General features: G+C 68.5%; 1 protein-coding gene across 6 annotated transcripts; it reads right to left on the reverse strand.

The window, feature by feature from the left end:
* Positions 1-231: 231 nt before the first annotated feature.
* On the reverse strand, positions 232-21697 carry Sema6b (semaphorin 6B). Of its 6 annotated transcripts, XM_078033994.1 has the most exons (19): positions 21413-21467; positions 12272-12487; positions 11395-11676; positions 10760-10909; positions 10492-10615; positions 8927-8987; positions 8757-8819; positions 8169-8270; positions 7741-7831; positions 7276-7395; positions 6672-6760; positions 5338-5555; positions 4699-4830; positions 4336-4485; positions 3762-3944; positions 3543-3689; positions 2760-2837; positions 2588-2646; positions 232-2036 (listed from the first exon to the last, which is right to left on the reverse strand). In XM_078033994.1, the coding sequence occupies exons 4-19, from the start codon at positions 10878-10880 to the stop codon at positions 1123-1125; spliced, it is 2652 nt and encodes an 883-aa protein (XP_077890120.1). In that variant the 5' UTR covers positions 10881-10909; positions 11395-11676; positions 12272-12487; positions 21413-21467; the 3' UTR covers positions 232-1122. The 6 variants fall into 6 exon arrangements, with proteins under 6 accessions (XP_077890120.1, XP_077890117.1, XP_077890113.1 ...); XM_078033991.1 differs by lacking the exon at positions 21413-21467 and having other exon boundaries at positions 12272-14211; XM_078033987.1 differs by lacking the exons at positions 11395-11676; positions 12272-12487 and having other exon boundaries at positions 21413-21697.
* Positions 21698-26352: the final 4655 nt, after the last annotated feature.

The raw sequence follows: 26352 nt of genomic DNA on the forward strand, positions 1-26352 counted from the left end.
TCCCCAGACTGGGCTTCGGGTCCTGCAAGGGTAGGGTCCTCGGGCCCCAGTGGGGGTGGGCTGTACAGGTGGCGCACACTGAATGTCCGCTAAAGAAACACTCAGAAATGGGGATCCCCCTGGACTCCCCACTTTTCACACCTGACTCCCTTGACCTGGCTGTGGGTGTCAACCGTGTCCCCAGTTGTCCTCAGCCACCTCCAGGTAACAGAGCAGAGGCGGAGCCTGGGGGCCGGTGGTTGTAAACAGAGTTTTATTGATGGGGAAGGAGCGGGGAGGCAATCTCCAGAGAGGGTCTGGGAAGGGGCTGGCCACGTGGCATGCATGGTCAGCCGGAGGCTGAAGGGGGAAGTCACAAGGGGTAGGGTGGCATGGGACTCTCTGACCACCCTGGGGTCATATTTACAGGGGGGCCCCACCCGCCTCTGCCGCCCCCCAGACCCCCAGCCCTTTAGATGGCTGCTGCCAGTGTGACTTCCAGGCAGGCTCTCGGTCCCCTGCCGCCCGGCCTGTCCCCGCTGCCCTCCACAGAAGCGGGTGCGAACTCCTAACCGGCACCTCAGAGGCCCCGGCCTTCCGGAAGCCGGGGGTCGGCTCAGCCAATGCCCAGGCGGCGGGCGCCTGGCTCACACTTAGACACACACACGGCCCCGCGGCCCACCCCGACGCACACGCCCACCGCAGCCCACAGGCACGCACACGCACGCCTCCCCGGCCCCCTGCACACGAACACGGCATGCACACGCACACACACCCACACACGCCAGGGGCCAGGGGCGAGGAGGGACCTGGGGGGGCTTGGGTCTGCAGCTGCGGCCCCTCCCCGCCCTCCGGAGCCCGGCTGCCACCCCGAGAACGGAGTTGTGCAATTAGTTAGAAAACTGCAAAAGAAACCAAAATCCATGTGCAGGCCACCCCGGCGGGTAGCCAGTCCCCCGCCAGCCCCGGCCCCTCAGCGTCCTCGCCCGAAGGGGTCGGCGAGCTCTTGTGCTTCCGTGTGGCCGAGGGGACCCCACGAGGGCGGGGCGGGGCCGGGCACCCGGGCGCTGGCCCGGGCCTGGCCGGGGGCCTCTTGCTGGGTTCCCGGTTCCCGTGGCTGCACTGCGAAGGCGTCGGCCGCGCCTAGGGCACCGGGGGCGCAGTCCTGTCCCCCGCCCCATAGGGGAGGAGGTGGGCCAAGTCCGTGCTGGGCCGGGGGTGGCGGCCGCGGTGGCGGTCGCCGGGCCGGCCCTCGCCGCTGTTGAACGTGTGCGTGCGGCGCAGGGCGGCGGCCGGCGGGCCGTGGGGGCCCGGCCTCCGGAGGCTGCCCGTCGGGGGTGGGCTCCAGGGCCGGGGGAGGCCGTCGACGGCCGAGGCGGGGTCCAAGGGGCCCGTGGGCGCCGACACCACGCGCCGGCGGTCCGGGCTGGCGTGGGGGGTGAGAGGGAAGTCGCTGTGCGAGGCGCGGCCGGGGCGCGGGGCGCAGAGGCGGCCGTCGGGGACCGGCTCGCCGGGCGCGGGGGGCTGCTCGGGGGCGCGGGCCGGGGCCAGCAGCAGCAGCGAGGACGAGGCGGAGGCGGACAGCAGCGCGGGGCCGTGGTCCCAGGCGCGCGGCGCCAGGGCGTGCGCGTGCGGGTGCGGGGTGGGCAGGCGCTTCTGCGGCAGCGGCGTCTGCTCGGGCGTGGGCAGCAGCCCCGAGTCCAGGTCGTGCGGGCCGCCCTGCAGCAGCGTGGCCTTGGCCCAGCCGTTCTGCATCAGGGGCGCCAGCAGCGCCTCGGGGGGACCCCCGGCGCCGCCGCCGCGGCCCCCGGCGCCCGCCCCGCGGCGCTCGCCCAGCCGGCTCACGCTCAGCACCGCCTCGCCGCCGCCGTGCGCCAGGATGGCCTCCTTGTCCTTGCGGCGGGCCAGCTCCCGCCGCTCGCGCAGGCCCACGAACCAGCCCACGCTGAAGCCGGACACCACGGCGCCCACCACGAAGGCCGCCACCGACGAGGTCACCAGCAGGTTCACGGACACCAGCCCGGCACGCTCCTCCGAGAGGCTGGCTCGCAGGAGGCCTGCAGGGCGGGTGGGTGTGGCCATGAGCGCAGGCCCGCAGGGGGGTCTTCTCTGGTCGCCACCCGGTCCTTTCTTTTTTTGGGAGGGGGCGGCTCTCTAGGTTGAACCCAGGCCTCCCATCACTGAGCGGCGCCCCAGCCCACTTTATTTTGAGACAGGGTCTTGCTAGTTGAGGTTGGCCTCAAACTTGCCATCCTCCTACCTGGACCTCCTGAGCAGCTGGGATGACCCGTGGCACCACACCTGCCTTCTCTGTCCACCTCAAAGCCTGTCAGTCTGTCTGTTGGCATCTGTCCCCAGTACTTGCCTCTCAGGACGAGCTGTCTGTCTGCCCACAGTGTCTCCTTGCCTCCCAGAGCTTGTCTGTCCATCTGTCTATGTCTTGGCATGTATCTCCTGGTGTCTGTCTGTCTTCTGGGGTCTGTCTTCCCCCACCTCTCTAGCCAGGAAGTTGACCCGTGCACTCCCCAAAGCCCACCACCCAGGGCAGGGGGGACCAGGACCGAGGCTGGCGGCCCCTCCCCCACCTGGCTTCCCTCTGACCCCTTACCTGTGCAGTCCCCTAAGCCTGAGGTGCTGGCCCCGGACACATCCTGCTCAAAGGTGGCTCTGGCGGAGGGGGACAGAGGCACGGTCAGCAGTCGCCCTCCGCACAGCCGGGTGGGGGAGGGGCTGGGGCTGTGGGGCAGGTCTGACCCCCCTGCTCCGCCTGTCCCCGGTACCTGGTGCCAGGGCTGAGGAAGACGCAGGAGCCCTCAGGGGTCCACCCACAGTAGGGGTCCTGGCTGCCGACGCAGTTCCTGGAATGGACCACGTCACAGTCACTAGGGTGGCCCGGGGTGCCAGGCCCTGTCACTGTCACTAGTTCCCGAGTCCTGGCCCGTCTTGGGTGTTCCCATTTTACAGGTAAGGAAACTGAGCCTGGAGCAAGGCAGGCTGGCCCCAGTTGCCTCCTCGGTGCGCACGCTGTGGGGTCCTGTCTGCAATGACAGCAGGCAGGGCCCGGGAGCTGGGGGTGAGCCCAGGCTGGGCCACCACAGGACAGGCCTCTGACCTTCCCACCCAGAGGCAGGGAAGGAACCAGCCTCCCACCCTGGCCTCCCTTCCCAGGTCCCCCACAGAATGTCCTCCCCATAGCAACCACTAGAGGGCGCCCTGAACACCTGAGCCAGGTTCCTCCCTGGTCCTCCCATGGTCCTCCAGGGCTCCCACCTTCTCAGAGCGGAGGCCAAGTCCTCCCTGCAGCCCACAAGGCCCTGCACGACTTGCCCTCCCCCTCCCTGCCACCCTCCTCCCCTCCCCCCTCACTTCCTCTGCTGCAGCCACACGGGCTCCTGGCTGTCCCTCCAACACACCAGGCTCAGTCCTGCCCCAGGGCCTTTGCACAGCTGTGCCCTCTGCTGAGTTCATTGCTCTGTGAGTCAGGGTGCTGCTGAGCCCTTGACTGGACCTGGTTCTCTCCCACGACCCCCCCGCTTCCCCCACGTGGCCCAGGGGGGACTCACTTCATGCACCCCGAGAACTGCTGGCAGCGGGCCACAGGTACACGGACCACGCAGTGGGGAAAGGCCGCCAGCAGGCCACCTGAGGCTGTGTCCAGCTCCAGGCTCAGCAGCCGCTGCCCTATCTCAGCACCACCGGGCCGTCCACACCTGGGGCAGGCGGAGGCTGCATGAGGCTCAGGCCCGTCCAGCCGCCGCCCGCCGCCCGCCGCCCAGACTCACCTGTCCGGCCGGTAGGTCTCAAACTCCTCCAGGAAGACGCTGGGCCCAGCAGGACCCGAGAGCCTGGTGCTGGGCCGGACGAGGAACTTGAGGACAGTACCCACCTCGGAGCCCAGGAAGACCACCGTCTGGTTGCCCCAGGGGCCAGCGCCCACGTCCACAGCCACGCGAGTCAGCGGGTGCCTGGAGGCCGGGGCGGGGGTCAGGGTGGCCAGCAGCACCCAGGGCACCCTGGTTCCCATGTGCCACCAGTGTGGGGGCACAGGCATGGTCACAGGGACACTGTCACCCATAAACGTGAGGCGCAGGACAGAGTGCGTGGGTGGCACCAGCCTGCAGCCACACCGGGACACCCTGTGCCCAGCAGGACAGAGACCCCGAGGGCCCGGCCTGGCCGCCTCTGTATCTGCCTCGCTCTCCTGTCTGTCTGTCCCCTCTGCCCTCTCTCTCTGTCCATCTCCAGCTCTCTTGGTGGCCTCAGAGGCTGGCACTCAGCCACGTTGTGCATGTGTCCTCCACGGGCTCAGTGGGCCCTGTGCTACCCGGACCCCAGCCCCTGGCCCCCAGCACTGACCGCATCAGGGTCCGCACGATCCAGGGTGCGTGGCCCAGCGAGGGCACCGTCTCGTCCATCAGCGGGTGGGTCTTGACGAAGCTGAGGATCTCGTCGGGCAGGGCGCTGGACGCGTTGTACTGCGTGCCCGGGGCCGCGCAGCACCCGGGCCTGGGAGGGAGAGGCCGGTCAGCAGATACGGGTCCCCACAGAGGGGCCTAGTCCACCTGGGAATTGGCCACGCTGCCCCCGGGCCTTGGCACCCCCTCGGCACGATGGACACAGGTAAACTCAGTGACAGCTCCGGGACCACCCGAGGGCCCCAGCCAATGTCCGGGCCCCAGGACACCACAGGCCCGTGTCCCAGCACTGAGGGGCTCTCACCGGGGCCGCGGCACCTGATCCTCGGGCACTGGTGTCCAGATGGACTCGGGGGACTTCTGCTCGCGAAAGCGGCCCTCAAACACGGCGGCCACCTGGGTCATGTCGAAGGCGCAGACGGCCGAGCCGGGGATGCTGGGGTCAGAGGGCACCCGGTGAGCCTGGAGGTGCCGCGCCCCAGGAAGGCACCCGGGTCCCTGTCCCCGGCCCTCGGACGTGGTGCGGGCCCCTCTCCAAGGCCACCTCGTGCTCAGGGACGTCCCTGCCTGGATGTCCATCTGCCAGCGGCTGCTCTTGTCCTGTGGACCCTGTCCCCGCTCTGAAGCCTCAGCTCTGACCTCAGTCTCCTGTGTGTCCCCAGCGCTCTCAGGAGCGGGGCCAGGCTGCTGCATGGCCTGTCCCCCTGTGCTCCTCCCATGGCTGGGACCCCGGCCGCCAGCCTCGGGCCTCCCTCCCGCTGCTGTGCCCGGCCCGGCTCAGAAGCCCTCCCCAGGCAGCCGGCCAGCCCAGGGACGCGAGCCCTCGCCTGCTTGCCTCGCCCTGGGGGCTGCGGCCCTCGGCTTCAGTCTGCCCACCCAGGACCCCGGACCATCCCCAAGGGCGGCAACCCCCAGGCCGCCTGCGCCGCTGGCGCCCACCAACCTGTTGCTGGGGGTGGAGAAGACGGCCAGGACCACGGGCCGGCCCCCCAGGCTGACCACGCCCGTGACGGCCTGCAGCACGTTGAAGTAGAAGTGGGAGTCCCCGGGCACCGAGCAGTTGAGCCGCGCCTTCAGGAAGGACGTCCACTGCTTCTCCAGCACGCGCGGGGAGCCCCCCACGTCGTTCTTGCACACGCGGGCCACGCGGGCCACCACCACCTGGGCACAGCCGACGGCAGGGCCTGAGCCTGCGCCTGGGCGAGACCCACCACGGCCAGCTGCCCGCCGGCCAGGGCCAGCCACGGAGGCTACTCCCGGCTCTCCGAGGAGGCCACGGTCCCGCTGCACACGCGGACGCTGAGGTGCAGCGGGAGTGGCCAGCCCCAAGTCACACAGCAAAGTGACGGCCTTTGCCCCTTATTGCCGGGTGGCTGCCTGGGTGGGCTGGGAGGCTGGGTGGACAGAACAGCTGGACGGACAGCGGCAGGTGAGGGCGGGAGGGACGGGGCTGGGGACAGAGCAGGTCTGGAGAAGGGACACACGAGGAGGAGGCTGAGAAAGGAGACGGCAGCAGGTCAGCAGGCGGGTGGACAAGGGGCTGCCCCCAAGAATGGGCGAGGGGGAGGGGAGGGGGAGGGCAGCTATGGTCTCAGGGAGGGGGTGGATGGGCAGGCAGAGGAGGGGGCCGTGGTGAAGGCACAGAGTGGACAGGTGGGTGGGTGGGGGTGGGTGGGAGGCTGGGGCACTGGGGGGTGGGGGGTGGGGGGTGGGGGGCGGGGGTGGGGTGGGGCAGTGGGGGGTGGGGGTGGATGGAAGGCTGGGTGTGTGGGTGGTAGGGGGTGGGGTGGGGTGGGGGAGTGGGGGTGGATGGGAGGCTGGGGCAGGGGGTGGTCGGGGGTGGCCTGATGGTTCCGAGGGAGAAGCGGGTGGCTAGGTAACTGGGTGCACAGGCGGAGGAGAGGTGGGGGGTGGACGAGCTGGTAATCAGGACAGACTGATGGGCGGCGGGCCGTGTGGACACAGGGGCAGGAAGGTGGAGGGATGAACAGGTCTGTGGGAGGAGCAGGTGGGTGGGGGGGCAGGATGGTGGGGTCAGTGGGTGGCAGGTGGGGAATGGGCCAAGGGGTCAGTGGAGCCGTGGGTGGCTGGAGGGCAGGTGGGGGAATGGAGGGTGGCAGGGAGGTGGACAGTGGATGGGGGTGAGTGGACGGCGACAGCACAGTGTATCCAGGTGGCCTTCCCATGGTGTCTCCCGCCGACCCACTTCCGCCCGCCACCCCCCACAGAGCCCCTGGGCCTGTGCCCCCTGCCCAGCCTCCAGGAACGTGGCCTCACCTTCTCCAGGTAGTTAAACTCCATGGCGATCTCCCGGAAGAAGAAGTAGACGTGGCTGCCCCAGTCCACCGCGTGCACGAAGTACGGCTCTGCGGGGGCGGGCAGTCAGCACTGGACCAGGGGCGCTCGGGGCGGGCCCCACGGTCTGGGAGGTCTTTTATGGTCAGGGGCACCGAGCCTGGCACCAGGCAGAAGGAGCCGGGCTCAAACGTTTCGTGGGAGGGAGGAGGTCAGAGCGGAAAACCCCGTGTCCGCCCCGTCCCGATGGCCACATGTGCTGCTGTTTGTCCCCTTCCTCCTGCGTGTGTGCGGGGCCGAGGCCGGCGGTGCCCGGCCTGTCCTTCCATTTTGGGCTCCTGAGCCGCCCACCTCCCGCCAGCTCTACTCTAGACCCAGTCTTCTCCAGCTTTAGCCTCAAAAAAGCCAGCAGAAGGGGAGGCTCGGGGCAGAGCGTGGGGCGAGCAGGCGCAAGGCCTGGGACCCAGCTCGAAGCCCCAAATCAACCACCAAGTCAAAATGCCCGGGCGCTTCCAGAGACGAGGACGGAGTCCTCTCCTTCCCTCTGATGCTGGGGGGCCTGGACAACGGCAGCCCCCAGCCTCACCTTTGAACCACTTGGAGTCGTGCTTCACGGTGCGCAGGGTGGGCCGGTCCCCAAGGCTGCGGTAGATGACAGCGTCAATGGCTAGGAAGTCGGTCACAGTGGCTGTGAAGAGCATCCCATCTGGACACGGGGAGGGTGGGGGCCGGGAAGGTCTGAGAGAGATTTAACTGAAGGGGCCCTGAGCCTGGGGCTCACCATCCCAATCCCAAGCCTGGTGAGTCCCCACCCCATGGCCCCGAGCCTGGGCTGAGCCCAGACCCAGCTGGTTCTGGTGGCAGGTTGAACCCCTGACCCCAGGCTGAGTTTAGACCCTCTCCAAGTCCACCCCTCAGTGAGCCTCTGAGTGGCCGAGACGCTGCCCTTTTACAGACACTTGGTCCCCTGCTGCCTGCTCAGCCACCGAGTCTTCAAGAGTGGAAGGTGCCAGACTGGGGCTGATCTCAGGGTCAGGGGCCGGGCACTCACCTGAGAAGAGGGCGACGTTGGCATGTTTGGGGTCATATGGGCAGCGGGCCATGCCACTGATGTTGTCCCCAAGAGGCTGCAGCGTGTCCATCTGTGGGGAACATGGGGCCTGAGCAGAGGTCTGCCTGTTTCTGGCTTCCCCCTGGACCCTGTGACCGTGGCCAGTCCCTTAGCCTTTCTGAACCCCAGCTTCCTGCTCAGAGTGGTCCTGGTCACTAGTCCACCCCCTTCTACACCGACTCACCCTTCACCCGCGTCCACCCCAGTTCCCACGGAAACCGGCTGCCCGGCCGCCTCTGGAAACGCTGACCCTTCTTGAGCCGGGGTAGGGGACAGATCTGGGGCTTCTCGTAGGGGTCACGGGGTCATGGCCGGATGGGACGGGCTGGAAGCCGGCCCTGGGGTGGGAGGCCCTGAGGGACACTCACACTGTAGTTGGCACACACGGGGTTGAAGGCGTTGGAGCCGCACACGAAGAGCGTGGACTCGTCGCGGAGCAGCAGCACCTTTACGAAGTTGCGACACTCGCCCTGGAGTGGGGGAGCGGAGGCCCGTGTGGGCGTGGCTAGGACCGCGGTGGGCGTGGCTAGGGCGGGGGGAGGAGCCCGGGGCTGGAGGGAGGAGAGCCAGGAGGCGCGGGGACCAGGTGGGGGCTGAACAGAGGGCCGCTGGGGACCAGGGAAGGGCCAAGACCAGGAGGTACTTGGTTTCAGCAGTTAGGCAAGGTCAGGGCTGTGGGCGTGGCCACCACGGAAGACCCTCTTGGGGGCGTGTTCAGGCTCTGAGCATAACCATGGAGACAACAGGTTCGAGCCCTGGTGAAGGAGGAGCCCTGACCCTGGGCCAGGGCGGGTCGGGGCGGCATAGGCGTGTGGCCATGTGCTGGACAACCGTGGACTGGTCAGGGCGGCCGGGAGCGTGGCCACCTGGGCAGAAACTCAGGGTCCTACCAGGGGATGGAGGAGGAGCAGGCCCTGGGCGGGGCCGAGCCTGGGGGTGGCCAGGGACGCGCTCACCTCCTGCTTGCCCTTCATCCGACACACGTCTATGTCGCTGGGGTTGGAGCGCCAGGTCAGCTTCTGTGGGCAGAGAGCTGGTGAGCGGGGCGGGGTCCCCAACAGCCCAGATATGCTGGTGGGAATCCCCGTCCCGGCCCCCTGCCCACGGGCCTGCACCCCGTCCTCACCCGCTGGTACCGCAGCTCGGTGGACGTGGGCGGCTCCAGCTCCACCCTGTACAGGTTGTCCCTGCGAGAGGGCAGAGGCAGGCAGGTTGGAGGTCTCGCCATCCCTCCCCCGTTCCACCCTGTCCCCCAAACGTGGCGTCCAACAGGTGACATGCAGGCACACACCAGCCCCTCTGGCACGAGCATGTCCAACAGCGAGTGGACCCTCTAATGGCCCAACCCGACCTGTAGCGGGTCCACTCACAGGGCAGGCCACCTCATGCCTGGATGTCCCACCTCAGCGGACCAGGGTCACGTGTCCCCACACAGACTGTCCCACACGCCCACCTCGGCTCACTTCCTGTGTGCAGTGTCAGAGCAAGAGCCGGCGTGGGGGTGAGGGACTGTCTCTCTGCGGGCACGTGCCCTTGGTCCTTCTAACCTCTCAGTGTTACAGCGGTCACCTGTCCACCCTCCTCGTCCTCTTCAAGGCCTCTGCCCCAGCTGGTCACCCTCTTCCTGCAAACGCCATTCCTAAGCAGCCCCCGTGCCCCGCCCTGCTGGCTGCCTGTGACTCTCTGGGACGCCCCCTGCCTGCCCTCTCCTCCGTGGGCCCAGGACTGGGGACTCTTCCCTCCTCCACGACACCCCTCCTGTCCACAACCCCGTGACGCCCAGCCGATGCCCATGCTCCCACCTCTCTAGCCCTGCGCTTCCCAGGTCCACCCTCGGGGTCCAGCTGCCCCTGGATGTCTGGGGGGGGTCATGGGTCACATAGGCAACGTGGCCAGGCCATGCCTGACAGACCCCCAACCCTGTCCTCCCGAGTCTGTCTAGGGGCTCAGGCCGCTCTTTGGGAGGAACCCCTGGACACCGGCCCCCTCCCCTCCTGGTCCCACACAGCTCAGGCCGCCGTGCCTGCAGGCTGTGCCGAGACTCCCTGCTGACCCCAGGCCGTGCGCCCTCCAGGGCATCTCCCTGTCCAGCCCCGAGTGCTGCCAGCTTGGACCAGTACACTTTGGGCTCCCTGCTTCTGCCCTGGTCCCAGTCTGTCCTCCCTACAGCAGGCACCAGAGGGTACATGTGACCACCTGAACCAGGACCCCTCTCTTTTCCCTCCATGACTTCCCAAGTCCTGCCACTGCTCACAGGGTCCTCTGCCAGCTGACCGCCCTGTCCTCCCCACTCCCTCTGCTTCAGCCACCAGGGCCGTGCTGTTCCTCCAGCAGACTGGGCTCCACCCTGTCCCAGGGCCTTTGCACAGCCTCTGCCCTTCACCGGGAAGACCCTTCCCCCCCAGGTGCACCTGGCTGAAGATTCACTTAGGTCCCACCCAATGTCACCTCCTGGGGAAGCCCTCCTGACCATCCCCCATGGCATCTGTGTGGTCAGTTCCTGGCTGATTGGACCTCCCACCCCAGGACAGCTTTCTACCACCATGGTGGACCGCCAGGGACTGTCCCCAGCTTCACACACCCGAGCCAGTCCCACCCAGCACTCGAAGGCCAAGGTCACACAACTTGGCCAAACAGCAGGCGGGTCAGGCAACGCCACCCCTGGACACGCTGCCCCCAAGTGCCCTGTACCTGTCGCCGATGAACAGCGTCCTGTTGACCCGCAGCACGCGCTGGATGTTGAGGTCTTCGGTGTCCTCCGCGGGGCTCGCGCGCCCAGGCCCCCCGCCCACGAACACGGGGTAGTGGCTCAGGTCTAGGGAGAGGTGGGACGGGGTCACGCCCCTTCTAGACTGGCTCCTGACTGGGGGCCGCCCCTCCTGGGAGGGCCAGGGGACCCCATTTGGAAGCAAGAGCCTCGGTCAGGACTCGACCTCCCCCAAGGTCCCTTCCCACTCACAGTCCCTGGGGGCCACGCTGAGCGGAGGCGGTTCCTCGGGGAAGAGGCCCTGGGAGTCCCCCAGTAGCAGCAGCAAGAGCATCAGGGCCGGGCCGGGAGGAGGCGCCCCCGCGGTCCGCATGGCGAGCGCCAGGTGGCGGGAGGTGACACCTGCGGGCGAGGACCCGGCGGTGAGCGGCGCGGCCTGCAGTCCCGCCCGTGGCCGGCAGAGGGCGCGCGAGTCTCCACCCCGCTCCAGGCCCGGAAACCCCCGCGGGGAGGGGAATCAATAAATAACCACGACGGCAATAATAGTAACGAGGACAGCCACGTGGGGCACTTCCCGGAGTGACAGGCCCGCTTCACGGCCACACGGAGTGAAGCGCAGAAACGACTTCCAACGAGAAGGCACCGGGCAATTAAAAGCCAATCACAATAATTACAATAATAGACACACTTAACTCTGTACTTAAGATTCAGTCTCAAAACGGGAATTTAAAAATTCTTGGAATTAAGACACAAAGATCTTAATGATGCAAAAAAAGAAAGTCAGAGTTTCCTAGTGCTTCATAAACCGCCACCTGGCCAGGGCAGGAGTGCCGGGTCCCCCTTCCCGCCTTCGCCCTCTGCGCGCCCACCCTGCGGCAGGCAGGTACCTGCGGAGGCTGCTCCTTCTGCTCCCGCGCAGGGTGGCTCCGCCGGGCCTTCTGGGTGTGGGGCTGGAGGCCCCTCCCAGGTCACCGTGGGGGGGACTCATGCTCTGAAGCCAGCACCTCCCGCCCGGGCCACGTCCCTACCAGAAAGGGCGGCCCTCCTGGTCGCAGAGGCCCCAGCGAGAGTCCTGGCCACTCCTGGGGCGTCTCTGCTAAGCCCCGGCCTCAGTCTCCCCATCTGAGCAGCGTGTCCCAGCCCTGCCCTGGCCCCGTGGCTTGGAGACCCTGCAGAGAAGGTGGCGGGCGGGTGGCCTCAGCGCTGCAGTCAGACCCGAAACAGGAAGGCCCGGGGACCAGCTGGCTTCCTCCCCTGACCCTGGGCTTCCAGGATTTGTGACTCAGAGGACGCCGCGGCCACGCGTGCTTGGGGCTCGGCCCTTTGTCCTCAAGTGCTTCCTTCCCTGGCCCCTGCCCAGCTCCCAGCCTCCAGTGCCTCCCGGGGATGAGTCTAGGCCCCCCGCGTCCCCAGAACCCCGCCCAGTGCTGTTCACAGGGGCCTTCCTTGACCGTCATAAAACACAGGTGACACTAAACTGACCGACTTGGCATTTTCTGCTGAGAGTTGCCGGGATGGAGCCGGGCGCCCCACCGCGGAGCTGCGCCCCAGCCCGTCTTATTTTTTATTTGAGACAGGGTGCTGCTAAGTGGCAGAGGCTGGCCTTCATCTTGCAATACTCCTGCCTCAGCCTCCTCGTGGCCGCAGGGCCAGGCCTGGAGGTGGAACACTCCCCCCCCTGACGCTGTGCAGCCCCCGGGTGTGGGACTGGGCTCCAGAGCTGCTCCCTCTCTTCCTGGAGCAGGTCACTCGCCCCCGCCTCACCTTAGTGACGTTCCAACGGTATTGGCCTGGGAGGCCTGGCGCCTGGCATGCAGTGGGTGCTCAGTAAGTGCTCACTGTTTTTGGAGGTGAACGCTCTCACGCACCGAGCGCCCCAGCCGGGCGGGCGTGGCAGAGCTCATCTGCAGGCGGCTGGACGAGGGGGCTGTGCCTGACCCGGGACAGCAAAGCAGTGGGGCCCAGTTTCTGCCTCGGGAGCTGTGAGGTCACAAGAACAGGAGGGACAAGCCAGCCCAGTCGCTCAACACCCCCCAGGGGCCCGCGGTGACCCTGTGCCCTGTTAACAGATGGGCAGCTGAGGTCCCAGGCCGGGCACCTCAAGAGGGATGTCCTCTCTGGGCCTTGGCTATGCCCAGCCCAGCCCGGGACGTGTCCCCAGGGCCCCGAGGCCTGCCCGTGTGGCCTGGACCCGCACCCCCCAGGCCTGTGACTTGACCTGACCCTTCCTTCCTGAGCCCCGCGCCGTGCTGGCCTGGCCCGGGCCCCTGACCCTCTGGGCACCGGCTCCCTCTGCACGGCTCAGGCCTCCCCATCCCTCCCTGCACCAGCCCGGTCCCCTCTGCGCCAGAGGACCGCTGTCCACGGCTGGGTGCTCTCTGGTGGGTCCCAGCAGGGTGCTGAGGGGTGTCCCTGGCCCCCACCTCTCCAGCCCCCCGTCCTGACAGCCACAAATGTCCCCAGGCCAGGCCGAGTCCCCTGCAGCGGAACCACTGCTCTGTGCCCCTCTGTGCCCCTCCGCAGCGGCTGCCCAGTGCCCTGAGGCGGTCCCAGGTCCCCTGAGCTCCCCCCAGGGCATCTTCACCGAAGGCCACTGCCCTGCCTGGCCCCGGCCCTGGGACGGCGTCTGGGGATCTTGAGTGTCGCCCCTTCCCAGAGTGGCCCCTAGCCCAGCGGCAGCGTCCCCGTCAGCCTCCTGTCTCCTCTGTGGGACGGTGAGCCTGGCCGGGCAGGGCTGGTCTGCACTGGCCACTTGTCCCCAGCACTCAGAAGAGGGCCAGCATACAGTAGGAGCTCAATAAGTGAGAAAAACAGCAAACACTTGCTACGTGTGGGGAACTGCTGAAGCCTTCAGTCCACTGTTGACGCCCTCAGACACCGGGACAGCTCCCAGGTCCCTCTACAGACAAGGGACCGAGGCCCCGGGCAGGGCGGACATTGCCCAGGCCGGGAGCCTGGCGTCGGGCCAGAGCCCTGGGACACTTCACGACGCAGCACTGGACCCGGGAGCCGGGGGGCGTCTGACCACCTGGGGCCACCTCACCCGCTGCCCAGGGCGCCCCGGGGCACTCCCCCCCAGGGCCATCTGCTTCCCGCCATGAACTTGAGGGGCCTCTGCCAGCAGCCGCCGGTGCCCACCCACTGGCCACGGAGCCGCCACGGGGCCAGGCCGCAGAGCCACGAGGGCCCAGGGCGTCCAGTGTGTGTGCTGGGCCCTGCCGGCAGCCCTGTCCCCCGGCCCACGGGAGGCACCAGGAAGCAAGAGCCCGTCCAGGAGGCCACCTCGTCCCCCGCCCGAGGCCCACGGTCACTCCAGCTCTGGCACCGGCCACGGCACAGAGGGGACAGCCGCCTGGTGGTGGCCTTCCCTAAGGCCACAGCCCTCACCCCTCCAGCTCCGTCCCTCCTGGTCCCTGCTGGGGCTCCTGGGCGTCCCCTCTCCCCAGGCCCCTGGGGCTCTGAGCCTCTCCACCTCGCGCACCGGACACCAGCTGCTGCCCCCGCCTGGCGCTCCGAGTGGCCCTGATGTCTCTGCTCCGAGCTGCGCCCGGGCTGTGCCCCCCACGCCCCGGGCTGGCCGTCCTTGGTGCCCCTCCACCTCGGGGACCCTCCTCTAAGTTCCAGACACCGAGGCAGACGCCTGTGGGTTTCCACGGTCGCGTCCACAGCCTGCCCGGGCCACCCACGCCCAGGGCGCCCACTCTCCTCCCCGTCCACTCCTGCCCCGCACACCCAACGCCCGCGCTCCTGGGCCCTCTCCCTGCCGTCCAAACGCATCCAGAATCCCGCCCCCCCGCCACGCCCCGTCAGCATCTGGCTCAGCCCTGGCCGCCCACACCCCAGACCCCCGTCCTGGACACCAGAGGGCGCTGAAGCCTGGCCCTCGGCCTCCAGGGCTCCCAGCCTCCCGCAGGCCTCAGGCCCCGCGACCTGCCCGTCCCTCCCTGGCCCCTTCCTCCTTCTCCCCTCACTCCCTCTGCTCCAGCCTCGGCCCCGGGCTGCGCCTCCCTGGTGCCAGGCCGAGTCCTGCCCTGCTCACAGCCCTGCCATGGCTCCCTAGTGCCCCTCAGGGGAAAGAACCCAACCCCCCACCTTCCTCCTCTGCTCAGCCTGGCCCTCTGCCAGGGGACCTGTCTGGCCTCCCCAAGGCCCAGCTCCTGGGTGCTGTAGCCACCCTTGTGGCCCCAGCGGCTCAGGAGGCTGAGGCAGGAGGATCCCAGGTTCCAGGCCAGCCTCAACAACTTAGCAAGACCCTGAGCAACTCCGTGAGACCCTGTCTCAAAATAAAGAACCAAAAGGGCTGGGGGTGGCCCGGTGGCAGAGCCATCCCCGTCCACCCCCAGGCTGCGAGGACCCAGGCCCGCCCTGCACACAGGGCCAGCGCAGAGGGCCCAGGGCCGAGGGGGGCACATGGGGGGCTGCGGCCTGGGGCAAGAGGGAAGCAGCCATGTGGACAGGGACTGTGGTGTGGACAGGGGCAGGTGGTGTGGGACGGGGGCAGGTGGTGTGGACGGGAGGGCACAGGTGGGCGGGGCGAGGGAGTGGCAAGGGCCAAGCCCGTGGGCCGGGAGCCTTAGAGCAGCAGCAGGAGGGTCAGGAGGTGCCTGGCCACGAGGCCCGGCTTCTCCCGCTTCTCCCTCGTCCCCAGGCCCCAGCTTGGCTGGCCACGGACTCACGTTATGTCCAGTGACCTTGCTGTGTTACCTCAGCCAACAGCCCGCCCTCTCTGGGCCTCTGCACAGGATGGTGAGAGACTCGGGGCCCCTGACCAGGCGCTTGCTCCACGGGCCCAGCAAGGGTGGGCGCCTGACTCCGGGCGGCGGGGGGCTCCTGCCGGCCTGGCCCTCCCAGCATCCGGCTCAGGGCCAGGCGTCCCTCGGGGGATCAAGTGACCGGCCCGGCAGCGGGCCCCTGCGCCACGCAGGTCTGGTTACCGGCTCTGCTTACAGCTGCCTCCCCAGCTGCCTCCGTGGCCCCCGTGGCCGCCCGGCCGGGCTCCGGGGCCGTCCAGGGACTTGGCACAAAGGCCACAGGCCCGGGCCCTGCTGCCCTCAGCCGTCCAGCCAGTGGCGTCCACAGTGAGGGTCCAGGGGATGTCTCCAGGGCCGTGAGCCCCGCGATGACCACCCGGCCAACCGCACGGCGCTCCGCAGCCCCGGCCAGGCCCTCGCCCTCTCTGGGCTTGTTCCTCCGCAAACTGGGGAGAGAACTCGGGCTCCCGAGGGCAGGGGCCTCCGGCTGGTCCCCACTGTGCCCCCCGGGTGCCCGCACGAGGGGGCTGACACATGCCCGCAGGGTGTGCGCCCCAGGAAGGGCCCTGCTCATCCCACGGGGCCAGGGCCTGTCCACTGCAGGCTTCCTGCACACCCACTGTGTGCCAGGACCCACTGTGTGCCAGGACCCACTGTGTGCCAGGACCCACTGTGTGCCAGTATGGCAGGGCTTCAGCTGTGACGGGGACATGCGTGTCGAGGGCTGGGCCCGGAGTCCCTTGGCGCGTAGGAGCTGGCGTCATTGCCACCCCAGGCCTCAGAGATAGCACGTCAGCCTCATTGTGCCAATGGAAAACCTGGAGCCCAGAGAGGTGAGGCCGCTGGGCTGAGGTCACACAGCATGCGGGGAGCTGAGACCCTGAGCTGTCCTGCCTCCCGTTTTGCCGAGTGCTGGCGGGTGCCATCTGTCCTCTGTGGTGGCACGGCCTTGGGAAGCACTTTACAGATAAAACATGGAGACCGACCGGGAGGCTGTCCCTGTCCCTGGGCCACTCGGGGAGAAGGGAGAGGAGGTGGCAGAGGCAGGACCTCACGTGGGACACCGACAGGTCCCCAGGCAGCAGGGGGGGCTCCGGTAATTGATTTTAATCACTGTTTGGAAGTCGGGCCTCCAGGAGGCAGAGCCGCAGCAGCAGCTCCTAATTAGGAGTGGGGGGGCCGTGGCCGTTCAGCGAAATTAAAGTGTCATTTACACCCAGCAGGGAGCTGGGGGGCAGGAGACCCGGGGAACTGGGACGGCCAGATCCAACCCTGCAGCCCGGGCCAGGCAGGCGCGGCCGCAGACCCCCGGAGGGGCCCGGGAGCCGCTGGGCTCAGGCCTGGGTGTGGGTCCCTGTCCTCAGAGTCCTTGATCTAGGAGCAGAACACAGGGACCCGACACCCAGCGCCTGGGCCTGGGGGCCCCCTCAGAGTTCGCCCAGCCACGCGCCCTTGCAGGGGCCTTGTTTGGAAGGACACAGGGCCCTGAGTGGGCAGTACCCAAACAGAGTCCTGCAGGGGGACACCTCTGAGAGACCCGGGCGGGGACAGGAGGGGCCCTGGCAGAGCCGCTGGGAGTGGAAGACTGGCCAATGAACTCAGGGAAGACAAAGGCAGGAAACAGGTCCCCAGGGAAGACCCTGGGGTCAGAGTGGACCACAAGTCCTGGTGAGTCAGGGCTCAGGAATGGCGAAGCTGGCAGGGTGAGGATGTTGCTGTAGGATGGGGCGTGAGAACTGTCCCACAGTGGAGGGAAACGGCCAGGAACAGGGGCCCCTGGGGGTTGGGTGACCTCGGGGACTGGCACCCCGAATGCTGCCCTATCTGTGCAGCCGCCTGGCTCAGGCCTCACAGGGCAGCCACTGCGGACACTACAGGGGGCCCTGACCGCCTCCCAGCCCTGGGCTGGGCCTTGAGAGGTGCCTCCTTGAGCAGGGGAGCCAGGGCACTGCTCTGCTATTTAATGGGAGAAGAAACCGAGGCCCAGAGTGGGCACCAGGTGAGGCCCAAGTTGCCCAGCCAGGAAGGGGCCCGTCGGGGACTTGAACCTGGCCTGTGTGGCCCAGGACAGACTCCGACCACGGCGGAACCCACCTGGCTCCTCCACCAGACCCAGGGCTCAGACCCCACAGAGCTGCCCTGGGGCCACCCTCCTCCCCACAGCCCCTGCCCGGCCAGTCCCCAGCCTCCCCAGCTGTCACCTCCCCACTCACTGGTCCCTCCACCTGCACCCCACGGCCTGTGGTCCTGCAGCCGCCGCCAGAGGGCGCCCGTGAGCACCGAGTCAGGCCCCTCCCTCCTCTGCACACAGCCCTCCAAGGCTCCCACCTCCTTCAGTGTCAAAGCCAAGTCCTCCCCGTAGCCCACGGGACCCTGCAGGTCCTGGCCACCCTTCCTTTCCCTGCCTCCCTCCTGCCCCCTTCCCCCTGCTCCAGCCACACGTGCTCCCCCCTCTGCCTCCAAGATGCCAGGCTGCTCCTGCCCCAGGGCCTTTGCACAGCTGCATCCTCTGCCTGGAGTGCTCTTCCTCCAGATCTTGGCTGGACCTTCTCCATCTCATCTTCCTGGTCTCAGCTCAAATGTCACCTCCTCAGAGACAGCCACCATGACACCCTGGGCTGAACAGCCGCCCCCTCAGCCTGGTCCTGCGTCTGCGGGAGCTCACGGCGGAGACCGGCCCTGTTTATGTCTATGCCCACGGCCCCGCCTGCTGCCGATTCCACAGGGACAGGCCCAGTCTGCCTTGGTGGTGGCCTCTGTTGACAGATGGGGCGCCAGCGAGGGAAGACGGGGGTTCAAGCTCAGGGCAGCTGGCTCCCTCTGCTGCCCCGGGGCTCTGACCCGTTGGCCTACAGGGAAGGCCGGCCAGTCCCCAGCAGGAAGGAGTCCTGTGGGTGTCAGAGGACCGGCCTCCTCCCTGCGAACTCCTACACATCCACCGAGGCCCCAGCTGCGAGGCCCTTCTCACGCACTCCTCTACCCAACTCTCCCCAGCCCTGACCCCCCACGGCAGAGGGGGCCTCTTGAAGGCCGGCCAGACCCCAGAGCTCCGACTCCTTGTCTGGGACCAGGTCACACCGACATGGGCCACTGCGCGTGGGGCCTGGGAGCGCTGGCGACTGTCCTCCCTGCGGCTGCCCTGGACCCAGGCCCACGAGGACCCATGATCCTCCGGGCTCCAGTTCTGCCAGGTTCCCTCCCAAGTTGGCCCCTGGAGGCCCAGCTGGGCAGGGCGGAGGTGCATCCTGGGACACGTAGTCCTCTGTGGCTGGGCCCAGCTCCCAGCAGCCCCGGGGCCAGTGGCCAGGGGACACATGTCCACCCAAAGGACTACAGGCGGGTCCTCAGCCTGCACAGCCACCTCGTGCTAATGTCCACACCCTACCTGGGCCCCAGGAGGGGAGGTGACGGGCACTAATGCCGAGTGGCCCTTCTCAGTGTTGAAGGGCCCCGGGCCGTTCCCACGACCCTCCTCCTGGACGTGGGGCAGGTGCCTGGCCACCCGTGTCCTCAGCTGCCATCAGCCTCAGTCTTCCCGTTGGCGCGACAGGGAGGGGGAGCCGTCCATCGCGGCTGCGAGAGTCACAGCGAGGACAGGGCTCCGGGGCCCTCCCCAGGACTGCCACCGTCCCTTCCTGTCCCCGCAGTGGCCGACCTCTGCTCACCGGCTCCGGGCAGCCCCCCTCAGGACCGCGGCGGGCTGAGAGCTGCCAGGTCCCCTCTCCAGGACCCCAGGCAGGAAGCTGGGTGCTCTGGGGGCCACTGTCACCCCTCGGGCGCATTTCTCACGTCTCCCCTCTTCACAGTCTCCCCCTCGACGTCCGCCGTCCCTGTCCCCTGGCTCATCTTCCACCAGCCCAGGGCCGCGCCCCTCCAGCCAGCCCAGCCTGTCCCCGTCCCCCGTCCCCCCAGCACCACGGCCCAGGCCACACCCCAGGCCAGCTCAGGACACCTTCCCTGGACATGGGCAGTGACCGGCACACCCTGCCACCCCCAGGGACCCAGCTCACCTGCACTGCCCGCTGACGTCATGGTCACCTACCAAGGGCAGTGGGGTTCTCACCCTCTCGGTGCCGCCCCAGGTGACCCCAGCAGATGTGCCTGCAGCGAGGGGGGGGGCCGCTGAAGACCCGCCCCTTCCCCCAGCCCCAGCCCCCAGCCCAGCACTGACTCCCAGAGACCGGACCTTTCTCACCTCCAAGCAGAAGGGGTGACGAGGACCCCAGGCCCATGGGTGCTGAGCCCCCGCCCAGCAGGTGGGGGCAGAGCCCCATCCAGGCCTAAACCCAAAGAGCATCTTCCAGGGAGGCCGCCCAGAGAGGGCGGGTGAGCTGCCCGAGGACACAGAGCAGGCTCTTTCTCTCAAAGGCCCAGCCCTAATTCCTGCCAGTGGGGGGGGTCCCGGCGACCCCGGGCTGGGAAGGGAATGCAAGAGGGGTGACTCTGGCTCCGGGCTGACAGAGGGGGTCTCCCCCAGCCCTGTCCAGCTGCTCAGGTGAAGGAGCCCGGGCTCCTTCCCTGCTCACCTCGGGCGCCCTGGGCCTCACTGTCCCAGGTGCTTGGGGGAGCAGCAGGTTCAGGTGGACGTGGGCAGCTGCGGAGGCTTTCTCCAGACAGCCACCCACTCAGCATCCAGGGCACCGCGAGCGGGTGGCCGTGGCCCCTGCCACTTCCTGGAGCTCTGAGGACCGTTCCCAGATGGGGCTGCCCCCAGGACCCCTGGCCATTGCCTCACACCCGGAGTCCCCCCTGGAGCCCGGGCCTCACAGGGAGCAGGGGGCTGGCCGGGGGGCTGCCCGGGAGCACTGAGTATTTTTGCGGAGGGGTCTGGAGGCCTTGAGGAGCTGAGGGAGCCCAGAACAATATGAAGGAGTCGACTTTTGCAAATGGGGCTGGGGTCCTTCAGTTACCCCGTCATTAGTCAGCCCCCAACTCCTTCCCTCTTGAACTTGACCCCAGCCCCCTCAGAGCTGGAGCACAGCCTCCTGTAGTCCCCAACTCCAGTTCCTTTCCAGTCTGGGGGTCAATGACGACCACCTGGGTGGAGGGTGTCAAAGACCTTAGCCAGAGAGGGCCCGGTTCGCGGTGAGGGTCTGCAAACCCGTCCTCAACCCCAGGACTCTTGCAAACACTCCCAGCCGCGGTGTTGGCAGGTCGGGGCAAGGGTGGGGGTTCACCACAGCAGCGCCCCCTCTGGGAGGTGCCCCAAACTCCCGCAGGCCGGAGAGCAGGATTGGGGGGCACGTGACCCCCGCCCCAGGGACCAATCAGCGCCTGCGGGCGGGGGGCCACACTCTGCGCCCCCCACCCAGCTCGGCGCGCCTGGAGAGAGACATTTTCTTTGTCCCTTTGTCAGCTCTTGGGGGGCCCCGAACCCCCAGGCTCCCACTGCAGCAGGGGGGATCCGACTGGCCGGCCTGTCCCCGCACCGCGGCTCCTCTCCCGGTCGGGCCCGGACTCGCTCTGGTCGCGGCCAGGCAGGAGGCCGAGAGGACTCGGGCGCCCAAGGTGCGGCGGCGGGACCGCGGAGCGGGCGGAGGGGCCTCCGCGCGTCGGGACCACCGCGCCAGCCCCCGGTCGCCTCGACTTAGCTCTGGGGCCCCGCCCCCCACCCTGCCACCGTGCCACCCTCGGGCCAGCAGGCCCCCGCCTGCCAGCCTGCCACGAGCCCCCCACCTGGGCCCGAATCCAGCTCCCCGCGGCGCAGCCACGAGCCCCCATTATTGTGCCTCCCACGGCCCCCCAGGGACAAAGTCCCCGCCCGCTGCGGTGCCCACGGACCCCTCACGGCTCCCCACAGGCCCCCGGGCCACAGTCCAGGCCCCCAGCCGCGGTGCCACCAGACACCCCCGGGATGGAGCCTCGCTCGGCGCCCCAGGCCAAATCCAGCCGCGTCCGCGCGAGGCTCCCGGACGCCGCCGGTGCCGCCCGAGGGTCCCCAAACCCTGCCCCCGCCCCGATGCGCCGCCGCCGGGTCCTCGCGTTCCGGCGCGCCCCGAGCCCGCTCCCGGCCCCGAGCCTCCCGTGCGCGCAGGGCCCGCGGCCCCGTCCCAGCGCCCGCCCGGCCACCCAGCCGCCACCAGCCCCGCGGCTGCCGCCCGCCACCCCCGCGGGCGCCCCCCGGCCCCTCGCGCAGACGCCCCGGGGCGCTTACCTCGGAGCCGCGGGGCCGCGAGTGCGCGGGCGGCGGGCGGCGGGCGGGGGCGCGGGCCGTGCGCGCACCTGTCCCGCGGCCGCTCAGCCGGGCATCCCGGGAGGGGGGGTGCTGGCGCTGTCCGCCCGGCCGCGCGCTGGCTGGGCAGGGGGCTCAGCCCCGGCCCCCCGCGCGCTGGCGTCGGCTCCGGGGGGGGCGCTGCGCGGCGGCCGGACCGGGGGCGCGCCGCGGCCGCATCTCCATCTTCTCCGCCGCCGCGGCGGCCGCTGCGACTCGCGGCTCCGCCACCTCCGCCCCCTCCCCGGCGCCCCCCACCGCCCCGAAGCCCGGCCGGAGCCGCGCAAAACCCGGCGTGGAGCCGCGGCGGCGCGGAGCGGAGGGCGGAGCCGCGTGGGGGGCGCTGCGGGAGGGGGCGGCCCGAGGGGTCACCCTGCTGTTGTCCAGGTGGTGGGCTCCGGTTTTCTGCCCCGGCTTCCTCTGTTCCAACTTGCATCCCCACTCAGAGCCGCGGGCATGGACGCTGGGTGGATGCAGTCACCTCGTGGTCTGGATGGCCCCCAGCATGAGTGAGGTCACTTATTCCACCCACAAGCTCTCCCGTTACAGCACTCACTGGACGTGTGAGGAAACTGAGGCACGGGGAGGTGTCTGGCCCAAGGTCACCAATAGAATGAGGACTTGAACTTCTGCAGGTTAGGCTGCAGGGGTCTCTAAGGTACACCCATCTGGACCCTTGAAGCTCTTCCTCTGACCCAGTGCCCACAGGGGTCTGGCTAGAGAGGGCTCTCTGGGGGGGTCAGGTCCCCTTCTGCTCCCAGGGAGCTCTCTTGTCCACTGCCCTTGAGATCCCAAGACTGCATTGGGGTTTCATTGACCTCCCTGGCCCTCTGTCATCAGGAGGGTAGGGACGTCACCGAGTGCCTCAGTTTCCCATAGATCAAAGCACCTCCCCATGTAGCCGATTGGGAGCACCCCCCTGGGCCGGTGCTGGGCTGGTCCTCAGCATCTCTGGTGTGCAGCTGGTGTCCCCAGACACTTGACTCCTGTGTACTTAGTGACATTTCTTGCACAGCGCTGTGTGCTAGGGCCACCATGGCTCCCCATGTGTCCAGAGCCTTAGACCAGTGTGTGCTGCTTCCCAGTGGCCACACAGACTGAGCCCTGGTCCGGGTCCCTCTGGCCCTGGGCAGACTGCAGGCTCCCGGTGTCCATGGAGACAGCCCTGGTCTTGCGGCTCAGTGTGTCCCTGGCCACTGGGGCGACCACAACCCCCAGGCAGCAGGCCTTCCCGGCTGCTTTCCGGCAGCCCCAGCCTCCAAACAAATTAGCCACAGCACCTGTGTGTGGGCAGCCCGCTCCCGGCCTGTCCTGGGCAGACGGAGGCCTGTCAGGCCGGGGTGCCACCCAGCACCTCCGTTTTCCGGCTGAACTCACATCCCTGTGCTGGGCAGGCCCAGGCACCCCCTCCTGCACCTGCGGCCGTGGGCCCGAGAGGGGCTGTTCTGCACTCCATTCATTCAACGAACATTTATTGAGTGCCAAGTGTGTGCCAGGACCTGACCTGGGCAATTGACAAGACTGCCTTCAGCTTACAGTGCAACCAGGAGACAGAAAACCCAGGGCTGGGAGATCAAGGCGCAGACTCAGGTCCAGAAGCACTGGCACTGTGGGCGCCTGGGGCCCAGGAAGCCTGAGGGGGGCGGGACACTAGAGCTTTGGAAGGGTCACCGACAGATGTGGCAAAGCACAGGGGGCACGGTGGGGGTGCTGTGGGAAGGGCGGGGTAGGCAGAGACCTGCTGGGACAAAGGCCCTGAGGGAGGCCCCACCCCCGCGGCCAGCTCAGCTGCCACCCAGGCTGGGCGGCCATGAATGGGTCTTTCATGCCCTGGACCAGGGCAAGGTCAGGCCGGGCTGCTCGCTCCCCCGCCCGGGGCTCCTGGCTGTCTGCGACCTGACCTGGAGGGGGGTGACGGAAGTTCACTGCTCGCCTCAGGGTGAGCCAGGGAGGCCCAGTGAGGGGGCAGGCCTAGCACGAGGTCACCGGAGCCAGCAGCGTCCCCTAGTGGGACTCTGGGGAAGGCCCCGCCCCCTGGGCCTCAGTTTCCCCGGCCTGGGCGGGCGGCCTGCGCAGCGCGGAGCTCCCGTCCCGCTCCGGCCAGAGCGATTCCAGTGCGGGTTTTGCGGGCGCCCGCGGCTCCTGACACCTTCTTCCCAGCGCGGCCCGGCAGCGGCCCCGGGTCCGAGGGGGCCCGGGGACACCCAGAGGGGGCTGATGGCCCGCGGGGCCCCGGGAGGGCTTCGGCTGGCCGGCTCCTGGCGCCCGCGCCCGCGGGAGCTCAGCCCCGCCCCGCGCCCGCACCCGCCGCCCTGCTGTGTGCCTCCCGCAGGTCCCTGGCCCTCTCTGGGCCCGGCTGCAGCCACACTGGTGGGCAGCCTCTTGGAGGGGTCACCTGGGTCCCCCTCCTCCCAGGTCCCAGCCTCGGTTTCTCCCGCCGGGTGCGTGCACTCTGGAGCCCAGGCCGGGGGTCTCCGCGGCTCGCGGGGCTTGGTCGCCCCCCGGGTCCGGCTCTGGCCAGGGAATCCCCCGGGGGCTCGGAAAGGGCAGCTCCGATTGGCTGAGACCGCGTGTGACGTCAGGGCCTCCCCGACGCCCCCTCCCCCCGAGGCACGTGGGGGAGGCGATGGGGGGAGGGGCCGGGGTCGCGGGGACTCGGGTGTCCCCCGCCGGAGCTGGCAGCTGGGCGGCGCAGACGCGATTCTCCTCGGACAGGTTTCCCCTGGTCCCGAGTCCCCCTCCGGCCCCCCCAGCGCGGCAGCTGCTCGGCGGCAGATGCGCCACATAAATCCGCCCAGCTGGTCCCCCGCGAGCTAACCGCTGAGCCCGGGTGGGGGAGTCTCTGCAGTCCGACCTCTGCCCCCTGCCCCCTTGCGGGCACGAGGGGTCGTCTCGAGGACCTTTCCTAAGCCCCATTTCCCTCCTGGATCTTTGGAGAGGATTTGGGGGAACTGGTGCCCAGAGAGGGTATAGCCCTCTCAGAGACCGCACAGCATTCCCGAGCCTGCTGCCCAGAAAAATACCCCATATTGTGTGCATATTAATGGTGAGAATGATGAGCCAGCATGTATTAGGTTCCTACTGTATGCAGGGGCAGTACTCTAGAACGGAACTACAGCTGTTATCCCATATTCAAGTGGCAACTGGGGCCTGGGGACCAAAGGCTGGGCTTGGCTGGCCGCACAGCCAGAGAATGGTGCAGTCACTCTTGGACCCCAGGGTGGGGGCATAACATGCTGGGTCTGGGTCTGCGGGGTCTCCTCACTTGGGGGACTCTTAAGACCTGGGATGTGGCAGGAGACAGAGAGCCACCACCAACACCTCCTGGTCCCCTGCCTGGGTGCCCCTGAGCCTGATTTGGGCCCTCCCTCTCTGTTGCCTCATCTCCATCCTGGAGCTGTGGAGGATGGGGGCCTTCCTGGAGGAGGCAGCCGCATTCTGAAGCACCAGGCAGCCTGCGATGCGCCAGGGCCTTTGCACTGGCTGCCCTCCCCCCCCAAGCCTCCTGCAGTCTCCAGGGAGCTCCTGCCCTCCAGTCTCAGCTCAGCTGTCACCTCCACTGGGGGACGCCCACCCCACCTCCCAGTTACAGCCGCTGCAGTCCCTGGCTCCTGCTGGGTGACCCTCGGGTGTCTGGAACAGCACCTGACACACAGTGGACGCCCCATGGATGACTGGTACCTGGGACTCTCAGGGGAGGGTGCTGGGGGCAGGACAGAGGCAGCCGTGGGTAGGGTTAGGGTTAGACTCTGCATCTCTGAGTCCCCGCCTCCTCCGCCTCCGTCACTCTGCTCCAGCGCCTCGGGCCTGCTCCCTCCGCGGTTCCTCCAACATCAGGCCAGTCAGGCTCCCTCTGCCTGGGTGCTGCCCCAGCCCTGAAGGCCCTCCTGTGAGCTGGCCGCCGCTCCCTGCCCTGTTGGAGTCCTTTGCTGACCGTTTCGGCCCACGGGACGCTCCTTACCGCGGGCAGCTTTCAGGGCCTGGTCTGCCTTGGCCTCTGCTGTGTCCCGGGCCCTAGGACAGGGCTGGCGTGTGTGAGTGGACCGACAGTGCGTGGCCAGGGTCACCGCCCTCTTCCTCCACAGAGCTTCCTCTCCAGGAGTGAGCAGGCGTGCCCAGTGAAATCACCACCTCGAAAGCACACAGTCAGCACCTTCTGTGTGCACTGGACACCTCTGGAGCAGGGCAGGGAGGGCAACTCAGGACCCCGGCCCCAGGACCCAGACCAGGCTTTGCCGCTGGCCGTGAGCAGATGGGTGACGGGAGGCTGCACAGCACACAGTAGGTGCTTGATGAAGGCGGTCTCCTGCTCCTGCTGCCCACGGGTTCTAGGCTCTGCCTTTCCCCTGGTTCCCGCGTCTCCCTCCCTGGGAAGCCGTGAGGGGCTCCAGCACCCGGAGGCGGTTCAGGTGAGAACACAGACGGCCACTGGGCAGACAGACTGCCTCTGGACAGCAGAGACCGCCACCGGACAGACACACTGCTGCTGGACAGCTGCTGGCCACCGGGGTCCGTGGCATTACCTTGAGGGCAGCAGCAGCCCGAGTATCCACTGAGGGGTGAGCACCGTGGACACTCAGGCTGGTCCACTGACACCAGGGAACAAGGGACACCTGAGGACACGGTGCTCAGCGCCCCGGGCCAGACGGCAGGACACGGGCAGGGTCAGCCCAGGAGGCCCGGGGCCAGAGCCACAGAGATGGGCGGCCTGTGGGAGCCGGGCTGGGAGGGGACTGGGGGCAGAGCCTGGCCCGAGGGGAAAGCCCTGCAGAAGGTGGTGCCCGGCCGCCCCAGGCTCAAGACGGTGGCCCTGGTGAGTGCTGTGCTGTCCCTGGCCTGGGTGAGGGACGGGGCGGAGGGAGTCGGGAGCTGTGGAGAGGAGG

Source organism: Ictidomys tridecemlineatus, chromosome 2, assembly GCF_052094955.1.
Source record: "Ictidomys tridecemlineatus isolate mIctTri1 chromosome 2, mIctTri1.hap1, whole genome shotgun sequence".
In the NCBI taxonomy this organism is placed as follows: Eukaryota; Metazoa; Chordata; class Mammalia; order Rodentia; family Sciuridae; genus Ictidomys; species Ictidomys tridecemlineatus.

Bases quoted from the DNA above. Each gene is read 5' to 3' on its own strand.
- Sema6b (XM_040291028.2), bottom strand. From the start codon at position 19,290: ATGACGTCAGCGGGCAGTGCAG. The intron at 7,396-7,740 runs GTGAGTGCCCGG...CCCCGTGTCCAG, and splicing joins CAACGTCGCCCTCTTCTCAG to ATGGGATGCTCTTCACAGCC. The intron at 5,556-6,671 runs GTGAGGCCACGT...GGCTGTGCCCAG, and splicing joins AGTTTAACTACCTGGAGAAG to GTGGTGGTGGCCCGCGTGGC.